General features: G+C 39.9%; 1 protein-coding gene across 2 annotated transcripts in view; it reads left to right on the top strand.

Moving 5' to 3' along the window:
• Positions 1–14,206, top strand: part of SEMA3E (semaphorin 3E) — a 223,584-nt gene that overhangs the window by 167,725 nt on the left and 41,653 nt on the right. For both annotated transcript variants that reach the window (XM_040413131.1, XM_040413130.1), the window contains exon 5: positions 12,168–12,261. In XM_040413131.1, the coding sequence (XP_040269065.1) occupies positions 12,168–12,261 (94 nt within the window). The remainder of the gene's footprint in view (positions 1–12,167; positions 12,262–14,206) is intronic.

Genomic DNA, 14,206 nt, shown 5'->3' with positions numbered 1-14,206 from the left:
AGTTGCATAGAGATCAGAGCCTCTAGGTGTAATGGCAATGCCCCCATTGCTCCTAGAGGCTAATTTGAATATATTAAAATAGTTTTCAGCAATGCGAGCACATATGAACATGAGACCAACACAGATGCCTTCAGATGACAAGCATACATTTAACAGGTCAGCCAGTTTCATAGGTACAAATCTGCTGACAGATGCCCTTTAAGGACCTACCAAGTAATTAAGAGACTAACAGATAAGATATTTTACTGCCTCTTCAAGATTCAATCCGTGTCTGAATCAGCTATCCAATTCGATTTGGGTCCAAATTAATTTGTCCTGAATTTTAAGTGCTCCAATTTCTCTCTTCTCCAAATCTGGGTTGATATCTACCTGCATTTATTTGGTAATAAAAATTTATTTTGAGGCTTAGGGCTCTTTCACACCTGCGTTATTGTCTTCCGGCATAGAGTTCCGTCGTCGGGGCTCTATGCCGGAAGAATCCTGATCAGGATTATCCTAATGCATTCTGAATGGAGAGTAATCCGTTCAGGATGCATCAGGATGTCTTCAGTTCCGGTACGAAACGTTTGTTGGCCGGAGAAAATACCGCAGCATGCTGCGCTTTTTGCTCCGGCCAAAAATCCGGAACACTTGCCGCAAGGCCGGATCCGGAATTAATGCCCATTGGAAGGCATTGATCCGGATCCGGCCTTAAGCTAAACGTCGTTTCGGCGCATTGCCGGAGCCGACATTTAGCTTTTTCAGAGTGGTTACCATGGCTCCCGGGACGCTAAAGTCCTGACAGCCATGGTAAGTGTAGCGGGGAGCGGGGGAGCAGTGTACTTACCGTCCGTGCGGCTCCCCGGGCGCTCCAGAGTGACGTCAGGGCGCCCCAAGCGCATGGATCACGTGATCGCATGGATCACGTCATCCATGCGCATGGGGCGCTCTGACGTCATTCTGGAGCGCCCCGGGAGCCGCACGGACTGTAAGTATACCGCTCCCCCGCTCCCCGCTCCTACTATGGCAACCAGGACTTTAATAGCGTCCTGGCTGTCATAGTAACACTGAAAGCATTTGGAAGACGGTTCCGTCTTCAAATGCTTTCAGTACACTTGCGTTTTTCCGGATCCGGAGTGTAATTCCGGCAAGTGGAGTACACGCCGGATCCGGACAACGCAAGTGTGAAAGAGGCCTTAAATACACTCATTGACATAAAATTCACCTAGTTAGAAATTTTAGATTGCTGAAAAACTCGGCATACAATTACACACATGGACAAAATTGTTGGTTCCCTTCCATTGAAGGGCTTCTGTCACCCCCCAAAAGAGGTGACGTCATCGGTGCAGGCGCACTGAGGGAGTGCTGAGGAAGCGAGCGTCCTTCTTTCAGAGTGCTTGCGCCGAATGAAGACACGTAAGGCGCAGGCGCGGGATTTCAAATGCTGACAGGGCCAGACGGAGGAGGAGAGCGCTCGCTGGCCCTGTCAATCAACAGGAGGGGGGGGGCGTTTTTTTGAAAGGAGGATGCGGCGGCTACCAACAAGTAACCGCCCTACTTGCTGGTAGCGAGGTAATTAACATATTATAAAAGTGCGGTTTTTAAAGAAACTAAGCCACAGAAAAAGGTAAGAGCACTATATATTGAATAATCGCAGTATAAGGATTTTAATTAGCCCAAAAATGAAAAATGACTTTTGGGGGGTGACAGAAGCCCTTTAAAGAAAGAAAAATCCACAATGGTCACTGAAATAACTTGAAACTGATAAAATCAACTAATGGAGATTAGACATTGCTTTTCAACTGTTCAACAGAATAATGTAAAGAACAAACTAATGAAAGTGGCCTGGATAAAAATTACTTTTTGAGGCACTGCAATCAAAATTTCTGTAACTCTCAATGCACATGTTACAAGTTTTTTGTCCCACTTCTTGTGAGCACATTGTTCCAGCTGTCTCAGGTTTGAAAGATGCCTTTTCCAAACTGAATGTTTCAGCTCCTTCCATGCAGGTTCAATAGGATTTACATCAGGGCTTTGCTCTTAGCCATTCTTGGATGTTTTTAGCTGTGTGTTTTGGGTCATTATCCTGTTGGGGGATCCATGGCATGCCACTAAGACCAAGCTTTCTGACACTGGGCAGCACATTTCACTCCAGAATGCCTTGATAGTCTTGATACTTCATTGTACTCTGCACATATTTAAGGCACCCTGTGCCAGATGCAGCAAAACAACTCCAAAACATAACTGAGCATGCTTTATGTTTCACAATAGGTACCATGTAATGTTCCTTGCATGCTTCATTTTTGCGGCTTTGAACATAGGGCTGATGAGACTTGCCAAAAAGCTCCAGTTTTGTCTCATCTGTCTTATTCCTTCAGAAGCGTTGTGGCTTGTCAATATGCATTTTGGCATATTCCAGCCTTGCTTTCAAATTAATTGCATTCAACAGTGGTTTCCTCCTCAGTCATCTTCCATTAAGTAAACTTTGGCTAAGACAGTGATGGATGGTGCAATCTGACACTAATATACCTTAACCTTGGGGCTTACCACTAATCTGGGCTCTTTAGTTACCATTCATATTTTCCATCTCTTCAATTTGTCATCAATTTTCCTCTTGAGCCATGTCCAGGGAGGTTGGCTAAAGTCCATAGACCTTATACTTCTGAATAATATGTGCAACTGTAGTAGCAGAAACATCAAGCTGTTTGGAGATGATCTTATAGCCTTTACCTTTAACATGTTTGTCTATTTTCTATAATTGTCTTTCTTATCTCTAACTCTCTCTTTAGCTTTCTTTGGATATATGTTTATCAGTTTCAAGATTTTTCAGTGAGCATTGTGGGTTTTTCTTTCTTTAACTGTAGGGTACCAACAATTTTGTCCAGGTGTTTCTCTGGCAGATATGTAAATGAGAATTGGTGTAGTCTGATTAGAACCCAGGTCTTGTCACAGGAGGGCACAAAAGTGTATCCTCTGCTGCTCTATATAAAAGCTCTCAGAGGCTTCTTTTAGGTAGCATACATCTTGGTGAGAGATTACTGACTATTAGACATGCCTCTATGATGCATGGCTATGTAGCTCTATAGTTTAGTGGTTAAGGTTCTAGGCTATAATATAGAAGGTTGTGAGTTCAAAATCATACTTCTGATATATATGAATACATAATATGTGGGAAACTACTACTGATGTTTTAGCCATAATATATTTACATATATAATAATATATTATATATTCTAAATATATTATAATATATGTAAATATAGTATGTCTAAAAATTTCTCATTAATGCAATTATCTAGTCAACCAATCACATGGCAGTTGCTTCAATGCATTTAGGGGTGTGCTCCTGGTCAAGACAATCTCCTGAACTCCAAACTGAATGTCAGAATGGGAAAGAAAGGTTATTTAATCAATTTTGAGCGTGGCATGGTTGTTGGTGCCAGACGGACCGGTCTGAGTATTTCACAATATGCTCAGTTACTGGGATTTTCACGCACAACCATTTCTAGGGTTTACAAAGAATGGTGTGAAAAGGGAAAAACATCCAGTATGCGGCAGTCCTGTGGGCAAAAATGCCTTGTGGATGCTAGAGGTCAGAGGAGAATGGGCCGACTGATTCAAGCTGATAGAAGAGCAACGTTGACCGAAATAACCACTCGTTACAACCGAGGTATGCAGCAAAGCATTTGTGAAGCCACAACACGCACAACCTTGAGGCGGATGGGCTACAACAGCAGAAGACCGCACCGGGTACCACTCATCTCCACTACAAATAGGAAAAAGAGGCTACAATTTGCACGAGCTCACCAAAATTGAAGACTGGAAAAATGCCTGGTCTGATGAGTCTCGATTTCTGTTGAGACATTCAAATGGTAGAGTCCGAATTTGGCATAAGCAGAATGAGAACATGTATCCATCCTCTGATGGCTACTTCCAGCAGGATAATGCCTGGTCTGATGAGTCTCGATTTCTGTTGAGACATTCAAATGGTAGAGTCCGAATTTGGCATAAGCAGAATGAGAACATGTATCCATCCTCTGATGGCTACTATCAGCAGGATAATGCACCATATCACAAAGCTCAAATCATTTCAAATTGGTTTCTTGAACATGACAATGAGTTCACTGTACTAAAATGGCCCCCACAGTCACCAGATCTCAACCCAATAGAGCATCTTTGGGATGTGGTGGAATGGGAGCTTCGTGCCCTGGATGTGCATCCCTCAAATCTCCATCAACTGCAAGATGCTATCCTATCAATATGGGACAACATTTCTAAAGAATGCTATCAGCACCTTGTTGAATCAATGCCACGTAGAATTAAGGCAGTTCTGAAGGCAAAAGGGGGTCCAACACCGTATTAGTATGGTGTTCCTAATAATTCTTTAGGTGAGTGTATATTATAGCCTAGAACCTTAACCACTACCCTATAGATCTACATGGCCAGTTAAATAATAGAATGAGACTTCTGCTATATAGGAATACTTACTACTAGTCTCATATTTTTTTAATTTTATTTTTTTAAAGCAACTGGTCATGGAGCTCTATAGTGTAGTGGATACCATTCTTGGCTGTAATGTAGAAGGTTGTGAGTTTGAATCCAACTGCAAACTATTAAATTAGATTTAAATACACTGGGTATCCCCAAGCACTGACTCCGTATATGGATATAGTTCTATATGGAGTCAGAGCAGGGACTCCTAAGCCAACTAGAGTCCTGACACCCTTCCCTCTTCCGAGCAGGGGGTGCCTGGTTTAATGCTTGGGTTTTCCCATTGACTTCCATTGTGCTTGGGTGCTTTGTAGAGCACCCGAGCATCAGAAAGTGTTCTACACGAGCACATTTATCACACACTCTTGTTGCTGCTCTGTTTATTTCCAGGCACTAAGCAGAAGAAAAGTTGGCTCCCTTTAGGTGTCCTGCCTTTGCCAGCTAGTCAGCCACCACTGTCTTCATTTGTATGTGTCATGTCATGAATAAGAAACCATTGAATACGACAGTCTATCACCCCTAGAAGTGATACAATTGAAACCTTACAGCTTAGCAATATGTGCAGGACATCCTGTGGTCATATATGTTGCCTCTCTTGGCAGGGCTTCCAGCTGGCATTTTCCAGAAAAATAAGCAAAAAAAAAGCAGCAACGGTTTCCCAGGGATGTTTACGCCAGATTTCAACACCTCATTTGCCTCCCCAGTCACCAAATTTATCAACAATCAAGCATTTATGGGACCAGATGGGAAGCAACCTTCTACAAACTGCAACCTATGAGAGTCCAGGACCTACAGTCCCAGCTGCAACATATGTGGGCAAATATGCCACAGAATACCATATATAACCTGTATCTTTCCATGCACAACCATATCTCATCTTGTATCCAGGCTAGAGGTGGCCCAACAGGATACTAGAACCTCATTTCATTGTAAACTTATCCTTTTGCTCTAGTATTGTAATCACTTACATACAGTACAGACCAAAAGTTTGGACACACCTTCTCATTCAAAGAGTTTTCTTTATTTCCATGACTATGAAAATTGTAGATTCACACTGAAGGCATCAAAACTATGAATTAACACATGTGGAATTATATACATAACAAACAAGTGTGAAACAACTGAAAATATGTAATATTCTAGGTTCTTCAAAGTAGCCACTTTTTGCTTTGATTACTGCTTTGAACACTCTTTGCATTCTCTTGATGAGCTTCAAGAGGTAGTCCCCTGAAATGGTTTTCACTTCACAGGTGTGCCCTGTCAGGTTTAATAAGTGGGATTTCTTGCCTTATAAATGGGGTTGGGACCATCAGTTGCGTTGAGGAGAAGTCAGGTGGATAGGATACACAGCTGATAGTCCTACTGAATAGACTGTTAGAATTTGTATTATGGCAAGAAAAAAGCAGCTAAGTAAAGAAAAACGAGTGGCCATCATTACTTTAGAAAATGAAGGTCAGTCAGTCAGCCAAAAAATTGGGAAAACTTTTAAAGTAAGGGCTATTTGACCATGAAGGAGAGTGATGGGGTGCTGCGCCAGATGACCTGTCCTCCACAGTCACCGGACCTGAACCCAATCGAGATGGTTTGGGGTGAGCTGGACCGCAGAGTGAAGGCAAAAGGGCCGAAAAAGTGCTAAGCATCGCTGGGAACTCCTTCAAGACTGTTGGAAGACCATTTCAGGTGACTACCTCTTGAAGCTCATCAAGAGAATGCCAAGAGTGTGCAAAGCAGTAATCAAAGCAAAAGGTGGCTACTTTGAAAAACCTAGAATATGACATATTTCCAGTTGTTTCACACTTGTTTGTTATGTATATAATTCCACATGTGTTAATTCATAGTTTTGATGCCTTCATAGTCATGGAAATAAAGAAAACTCTTTGAATGAGAAGGTGTGTCTAAACTTTTGGTCTGTACTGTATATCATCATCACATTCATACAAATAAAGTTTCAATCAATTCCAACAGCTCTTTCTTGGTGCACTATCTATTTATTTTTGTCAATGAGTGTACTTCCACCACCTTCTGTGTAACAAGCCACGCACTTCAGTTAGCGCCACACGATCAAGATAAGGATTTTTTATCACCTGGAAGTAAACAACGAAGGTGTTAATAATAAATCCTAATAAATGACTGAAAGCAGGGTCCTGACTGAGACCATAAGGAACTGACACACTTTATTTCTGCAAAATATATGCTATTGAATTTGCAGCCATAATACCCTTTAATATTTTGGGGTTATTTTGAAGATTATGCACAGAAGGTCAATTTAGCCATTTGTCACAGACATTTATTATAAACTATGCACTTGCAATAGCAAATCATTATTATGTGCTCTGGGTACAAGTATATCTATTCAGCAATGTCACCAAAGGACACAAAATATAAGCAGATCTAGCTGTTTAATGTAAGCTGAAGGGGAAGACTGCTAAAGTAAGCTAGAAAGGTTCCAAAAAAGACTATAAATTAAAGAAAACCAAAAGCGGAAACACCATAACCATGTCCAATACATTATAATTCTATTTAACCAAGAAACCACAAACATGCAGTGACCTATATTAAATCCAACTTCTTTAAAATTTAAAATATCATTATTTTAGCTGCCATACAGTTTTTCAAAGGGAAAAGCAGGGCGTTACTTCAGCATATCTTAAAAATGACATCATTAAGCATATATTTTTTTTATCTTTGCTGCTCTTGGACTGAATAGCAGCTGCCTAGCCAGGAAAACAGGAATGCTGGATGTTATTTTAATTGGAGCCAAAGCCCTTGCTCAGCGTCAGCATTCAGATGAGCTAGTTGGCATACCTAATGTGTTTATGTCATTTTAAAATTGACAAATACTAAACAGTTTTCAGAAGATCTCTTAAATCTGGAAATATGAATGGTATGACGAAAATTGATTTGACCGATGCAAAGGAGTAAGGAAGGCAATTGAAAACAATGTTACACCATGAAATCTACCTTTTATTTTGTTAAACCATGAAACCTATATTTAACATGTATATCATGTTACTTTTAGAAAAGAGAACGCTAGATATTGGAAAGATATTGGATAGAGAACGCTAGCAGTCAATAGCTTGTCGCACCTTATAACTCAATACAAAACCAACTAGGTACCTTATAGAAATCGCATGACACTGTGGTAATTAATTGAGATAAAAATTAGAAAAACACCATTCCTTTCTATCAGGAATAGTGCCACTCTTGTCAATGAGCTGCAAGCAATATTGCAGCTTACCAACAGGGTTGATGGCATTCCACAGTAAGATCATAAGAACTTTTAAATAAAGAAATGCTAGCATGATGGAAGTTATTATCTGCCCGTTATGTCAATATCGTTGTGGATATGCCAACACTTTCTGAGTGAAGACTACCTGGAGTCACAGCGTTGCTTCAGCATTGTGACATCTTCTCAGTGGTCCTCCCAGCCACTAGCTCTGCAGAAACTACAGAAAAGATCCATTCACTTGAATGAAAAGCAGTGAAAGGGTGGGGTGGTAAATCGTCAGTACTGCCCTTTCATTCTCTGGATCAATGGAGTTTCCCAGAAGATCCCCACTGATCAGAAAGTGATGACATATGTTAGTGATATGCCATAGCTTTGTTTTTATACCTACTTACTGTACATTCCACTTGTAATAATAATTCTGACTTTGTGTTGTACTATTCCTCTATTATTTCAACTTAGTTTATGAATGAATCACCAGTAGTCTTCCATAAAGGTCCAACTGGGTGTTACCATTTGGGGAGGATCCTTTAACAGGCTGGCACTACACAATCAGCGCTGTCAATTTTAGATTGTGCAGGAACACAACTCTAACTGATAAAACTTAGTTGGACCTTTATTGCAGACTAATAGCAATTCATTCCTAAACTTCTAGTAGAAATAATTGTTATACTAGTGGTCGATGCCCGCCACTGCCCCGATCTCCCTAGTGGGCAGGGACATCACGCTACTCATCTAGTCCCTTCTATTGTTTTCCAGTCCCTCTCCTTTGTTTACAACACCTCTGGCTGCTGGTACTGCAGATTGTCCCAGCAGGCTGTGGCCTGCTTATGCTCTGTGTAGGTCTCTTGACCTCTTCCAAAAAGGTGCACATTCTTGCTCTCAGTTTCTTAAAGGGCCAGTGTGCATCTAAATGTGTCCCCCGCCAATGGCTGTCTTTTCCTGGGTATTTCAAGTGCTCTCCCCTGTAGGAAAGTGCCTGAGCTTTAGGTTTTTAGTGTACCAAACTCTTGCTTAATAACTGAATCTGACTCCATTCCACCTACCCTGACCTTTTACTGTTCCTCATTCACTAAAATATTAGGAAATGGAAATTTACTTCGAAAAAAGATGCTGAAGGATGAAGCAGTATATTATGTCTTTTTTTTTTAATCGTAAAAAAACAACAATTAATAAATGAACTACTAAAATCATTCCAGGTTTTAAAAATTTTAAAATCTAAATGATCTTTCTAGGACAGTGTATTGGGTCCACACCTAGTACATTTTACATTTGAACGTGATGCTGCCCTTATTATAATTTAGATAAAAATTAAAAACAGACACTCGACTGGCTGTTTTTAATTCATATCAATTTCCACATTGCTTTCTCCTAGGGTAAAGCAATGTCAAAATAGCTGAAATCCCTAAGGTTATAACCTTATCTAATATATATTTTCATATAATTGTAATCCTTCTTCAGTTTAAATTGTCCACATGTGGAAACGAGCAGATACAACACTTGAAATATATTGAGTCAACCTGCTTTCAAACTGTTTCCAGCAGTCGCACATTGTTTTATGGATAATGTCATGTCTTTGAAATCATGATCATTATTCATTTTGCAGCTAGTGTAAATTGGTCTGTAATTTGAAGTAATTCCTTGAAAAGTCTTATGCAATGGCTTTGTTAAAATTTTCATTGCTATGAAGTTTCAGATTTTTGGGGGAATTTATAGTTTTTAGCATGTTGCAAAATAGTCATGTAGTTATCCATCCTTCATGTCCAATCATACTGTATATTTGTATCCCAAAAATGTAATACTTTTTTAATCACATTGAGAACCTTCTTCCCTTTGTGGGTGGTCAGCAGCTGGCCACATGAGATAAATAAAGCAACTACATCTCCCAGTATGCACCACAATTTGCTCTTGTTAAATCCTTCCTCCTCCACATAGCCTCAACGATATAGACTGTATGTAATGCCCAGACAAATCTCCTTTCCACTGTCTAGATATAGATATAGCTATATATTTAAATGAATTTAAAACTAGGAATAAAGAATAAAGTGAGTCATTTACAAAAAGATATAAGCTAATTTTTGGCCTATATCTGTCGCAGATTCAGTCGCAAAGGCAACTTGCGGTCAAATCTGAGATTTCTTCCCCATCCACGCCATGTATGCCAGTTCTAAAAATAGAAGGCCCTGGGTGGGGAAAAGGGCCGTCTAATTTATCATTTTCTACGCCTGTTTTAGATGGATTTAGGCCGGCGGTGGATGCTGGTACCTCTACATAACTTAGAAGCATCAAGCGCCAGACCAGGGGTTGTTAATAGATAAATTGACCCCAAAAGTTTCTCAGCTGCTTCACCTTCTTATCTATGAGATCACTAAGCCAGAATTGAGGGGAGGGGGAGGGAGCAGGATAGCTACTGAAGGCTAAACAGAAGAGAGCGCCACCAAAGAGGAAAATGTAATGTACATAAAAAAACAAACAATATTTGTATTGTATTGTTTTTGCAATGATACACTACATCATTTGAAATGCCCTATTCATTGTATAGTAATACTTTTTGTGGAAAAACCCCTTTAAGCAATATTCTGTATTTATAGATTTACAGAACCCAGACAAACCCCATATTAAATCAATGGAATCTATCTGGAGAAGATTGGAGCCATTGCATGATGGATCTGGGAAAGTGTCATGACTGTAATATAATCAGAATCTATGGAGCCCATGTGAACATAGCCTAAATTGTACGACCATAGTACTAGCCCAGAAACTATCATTTTTGGACTGGTATCTGGTATGTGGAGACAAGATCCTAGATCCAAAGTTGCTTCATTCAAAACTTTGTTTGAATGCTGTACAGAGATCCGTCTCCTTACAGTATTCAAATGTATGGGCTACAGCGAGTTGAAATGAGTTATCACCGAAGTCTCACAAGACTTCAGTAAATAACTTAGCATTTGATTTTTAAAATTGAAAGCCATTTTAAAACAGAAATACGAAGTTGGCTTCGGTACCGGCTGGTACCTCAGTACTGAAGCACTTCGAAACCAAGTTTTAAAATAATTTTCAAGTTAAAAAATCAAATCCCAAAGTTATTCACCGAAGTCCCACCAGACTGATAACAAATTTCCCTAATTGGAGCCCATACATTTTAATGCTGTATGAAGACAGATCTCCATAAAGCATTAAAGCAAAGTTTTGAGCTAATCAACTTCGGAGCTTGGATCCGAAGCTCGATTTGTTTATTACTAGTGGAGACTAAACTCTAAAATTGCTTTGTGGCTGTTACATGGATTATCAAGACTTTTCACCCTACCAAAATTTCTTGTGACACTATTCTGTCTTATGTGAACTGTAGAAGTTTATTCTGGTTTCACAAAAATGTTAACAATTTAGTTTTTTTGTGTGTAGATAAAAGCTGAGAATATAACTGAATAATGGGAAAACCTTAAAAATATCTTTAATTCATCAAAAGTTAAAATAATAGGCCCAATAGTTAAGACTACCCAAATAGATAGTCGTCGGCCACCAACCAATGTGATGTTGGGGAGAGTTAAAGCAGCCGCAATTATGCTCGCTAGCTTACTCAGAGGGTGAGTAAAGAAACACAGGGATACACTTAAAGAGGGAGACAGATGCTGGGTCTCTTCCCCTAAACCAACCCTTGATCTTAGCTCATAAACAGAACCCTCTCTGTCTGTCCCTTTGTGTCCCTTGTAGGCAATATGGTGACTGCCCAGCTTCGTGGGAATATAAAGACCAATCACACCATGGGACAAACAAACATATAACGTGTACACTGTCCGGACGCGTTTCACTGGCAGTGGGCCAGGACATCAGGGAACCAATGAGTACCATGAAATCAACAAATGCACATAGTGGGCGCTCATCCAGCACAAGACACTACCAAATGTGTCGGCGCCAGCAAGTAAAGAACAGTACTACTAGTGAATAAAGAGTACTTAGCTCGCCATGTACATAGGATCCTGGGTCCACTCGTCTCCAGGAAGAGACCCAGCATCTGTCTCCCTCTTTAAGTGTATCCCTGTGTTTCTTTACTCACCCTCTGAGTAAGCTAGTGAGCATAATTGCGGCTGCTTTTACTCTCCGCCACTATCTATTTGGGCAGTCTTAACTATTGGGCCTATTATTTTAACTTTTGATGAATTAAAGATATTTTTAAGGTTTTCCCATTATTCAGTTATATTCTCCTACATATTTGGGTGCCATATCTACATGAATGTTGTGACCGGCAACCACTCTGGTCAAGTTATTTATTTATTAGATAAAAGCTGACCATGAATACATTTTTTGTTAGATGTCAGTTTATTAACTGCTTTGAATTCTAGTAATGCTCAGTCGAAAGGATTCCTCTCTAATATGGTTCTACACTACATCACATGATGTGCTCTGATTAGTTACAGTTGATGTACTGTATGTAGCTTTAATTCTTTACCTTTTTGTCATCTGATGCTTACAGGAACTTGTATTCCAACAAGAACTCCAAAAAGTTGAGAGAGGGCGAGGCCGATGCCCCTTTGACCCAGACTCATCTGTGATTTCAACATTAGCAGGTAATTATCATCATATCTATATAAGTAGAGACTTGAAATTCTTGAACTTTAGTCTTGTACTGTACATCAATCACTACATCTCAATCACCTTTAAACAATGGGCCTCATTTATCAAAATGTCTACAAGAAGAGCTGTTCATGAAGCTCTACCTTTGGGCAAACAAACCTTTAAGTGGATTCACTAATCACTTGCATTCAGTAATCACTTGCTTATGGGTCCACCCATCAACAGGAATACTGAGTTCCATATTGACACAGTCAAAAAGTACCTTGCCTATGTCTAGAATGCAAAGCAGCACATTGTCCAGCATTTATTTATGTGAGCACACCTAAAGTTTGGCATGAAGGTACCAAAATGCAGTGCAATTTATTCTCAGTTTCAAGAAGTAATCCCTTGCTAATCCAAAAAGTGGATTTTGCCTACAGGAAAGAGGCGTCTTTTTGCAGGGAAGCGACATGATCTAACATGAGCCTTTTTGCTTGAAAATTGCACCACATTTCAAGCATGAAAATCTGTCTCAAAGAAGGTCCACCACTAATTGGTATAGAGTCAGACAGTGTCTAGCTATGCACTCTGAACCATTGTGATAAATTTGGTGCATATCTTGACAGCCTGTCTATGTTTATGCCATCTATAGAAAGATGCAATGTCACAAGGTACACATTCCTCCTTATTATACTAGTATCTCAGCTTGGGATAGAACGTTAAAACTAAAACTAAAAATATTTATTATGAGGAAAACCTATTAAAAGGGGGCATTAAAGGCCAGAGTAATTAAGGGTGTGTGTTTTCAGCAGCCATCCAAGCAGAATCCAGGCAAGTCTTCCTGACCACGCCCCCTGGTGACGCGTACCTAGTAACAGCATTAATAACCAGGGAGAAGTGCACAGCGCTCATAGGTAAGGGGGGAAAGTATTAAGGCGGCTATAAAACGGACCATGGCACAAGGTGAGGCCAAAGGAGAGCAAACAGAAAGGGAGTATATGTATGTATATATATATATATATATATATATATATATATATATATATATATATATATAAAATTAAACCTAAACAGAAACTGAGCATGGCACATGCATGACTATCCTAGAATTTAAAGGGGTTGTCTAATTTCAGCAAGTGGCATTTATTATGTAGAGAACATTAATACAAGGCACTTATTAATGTATTGTAACTGTCCATATTGCCTTCTATGCTGGCTTGATTCATTTTTCCATCACATTATACACTTCTCGTTTCCATGGTTATGACCACCCTGCAATCCATCAGCAGTGGTCGAGCTTGAAGACTTTAGAAAAAAGTACTGGACTATGCTCACTCCCATGGTCCCAGCCACCAGAGAGGCCGACACTTTTTGCTGGGTGGTCATAAACCCCTGGATACGAGCAGTATATAGTGTGATGGAAAAAATGAATCCAGCTAGCAAAGGAGGCAATATGGAGAATCACAATACAATAGTAAGTGCCTTGTATTAACTTTCTCTACATGAAAAATGCCATTTGATGAAGTGAGACAACCCCTTTAAGATGCTTTACAGTTCTATACCTCACCATACTAGCTGTCAGGCCATTAATGTGTTCCTTCAGCAGAGAGGTGTTCGTCTGAAGAGACACAACAACCTTATCAGGGAGCTTATGGAGTTCGTTCTGGTGCACAACATCTTCTTGTTCAATCGCCAGATTTTCCACCAGCTCAGGGGAGTGTTGATGGGCAGTCCTTTGTGCCCCGACTTATGCCAATCTCTACCTGGGCTGGTGAGAAAAGGAAGTAGTTTTCAATGAATCCATGGACCATTTTACAGTCATTGATCCCTATATAAGATATGTACATTGATGATGTGTTTTTACTATGGCAGGGCAGTAAGGAAATGTTCATGAATTTGTGTCAGTGCTCAATATTAACCAATTGGGCCCATTATTCACATGCGACATTGATGCCAGAA

This window comes from Bufo bufo, chromosome 1 (genome assembly GCF_905171765.1).
Source record: "Bufo bufo chromosome 1, aBufBuf1.1, whole genome shotgun sequence".
Lineage (NCBI taxonomy): Eukaryota > Metazoa > Chordata > Amphibia > Anura > Bufonidae > Bufo > Bufo bufo.
This window is presented reverse-complemented; position numbering and strand designations above follow the sequence as displayed.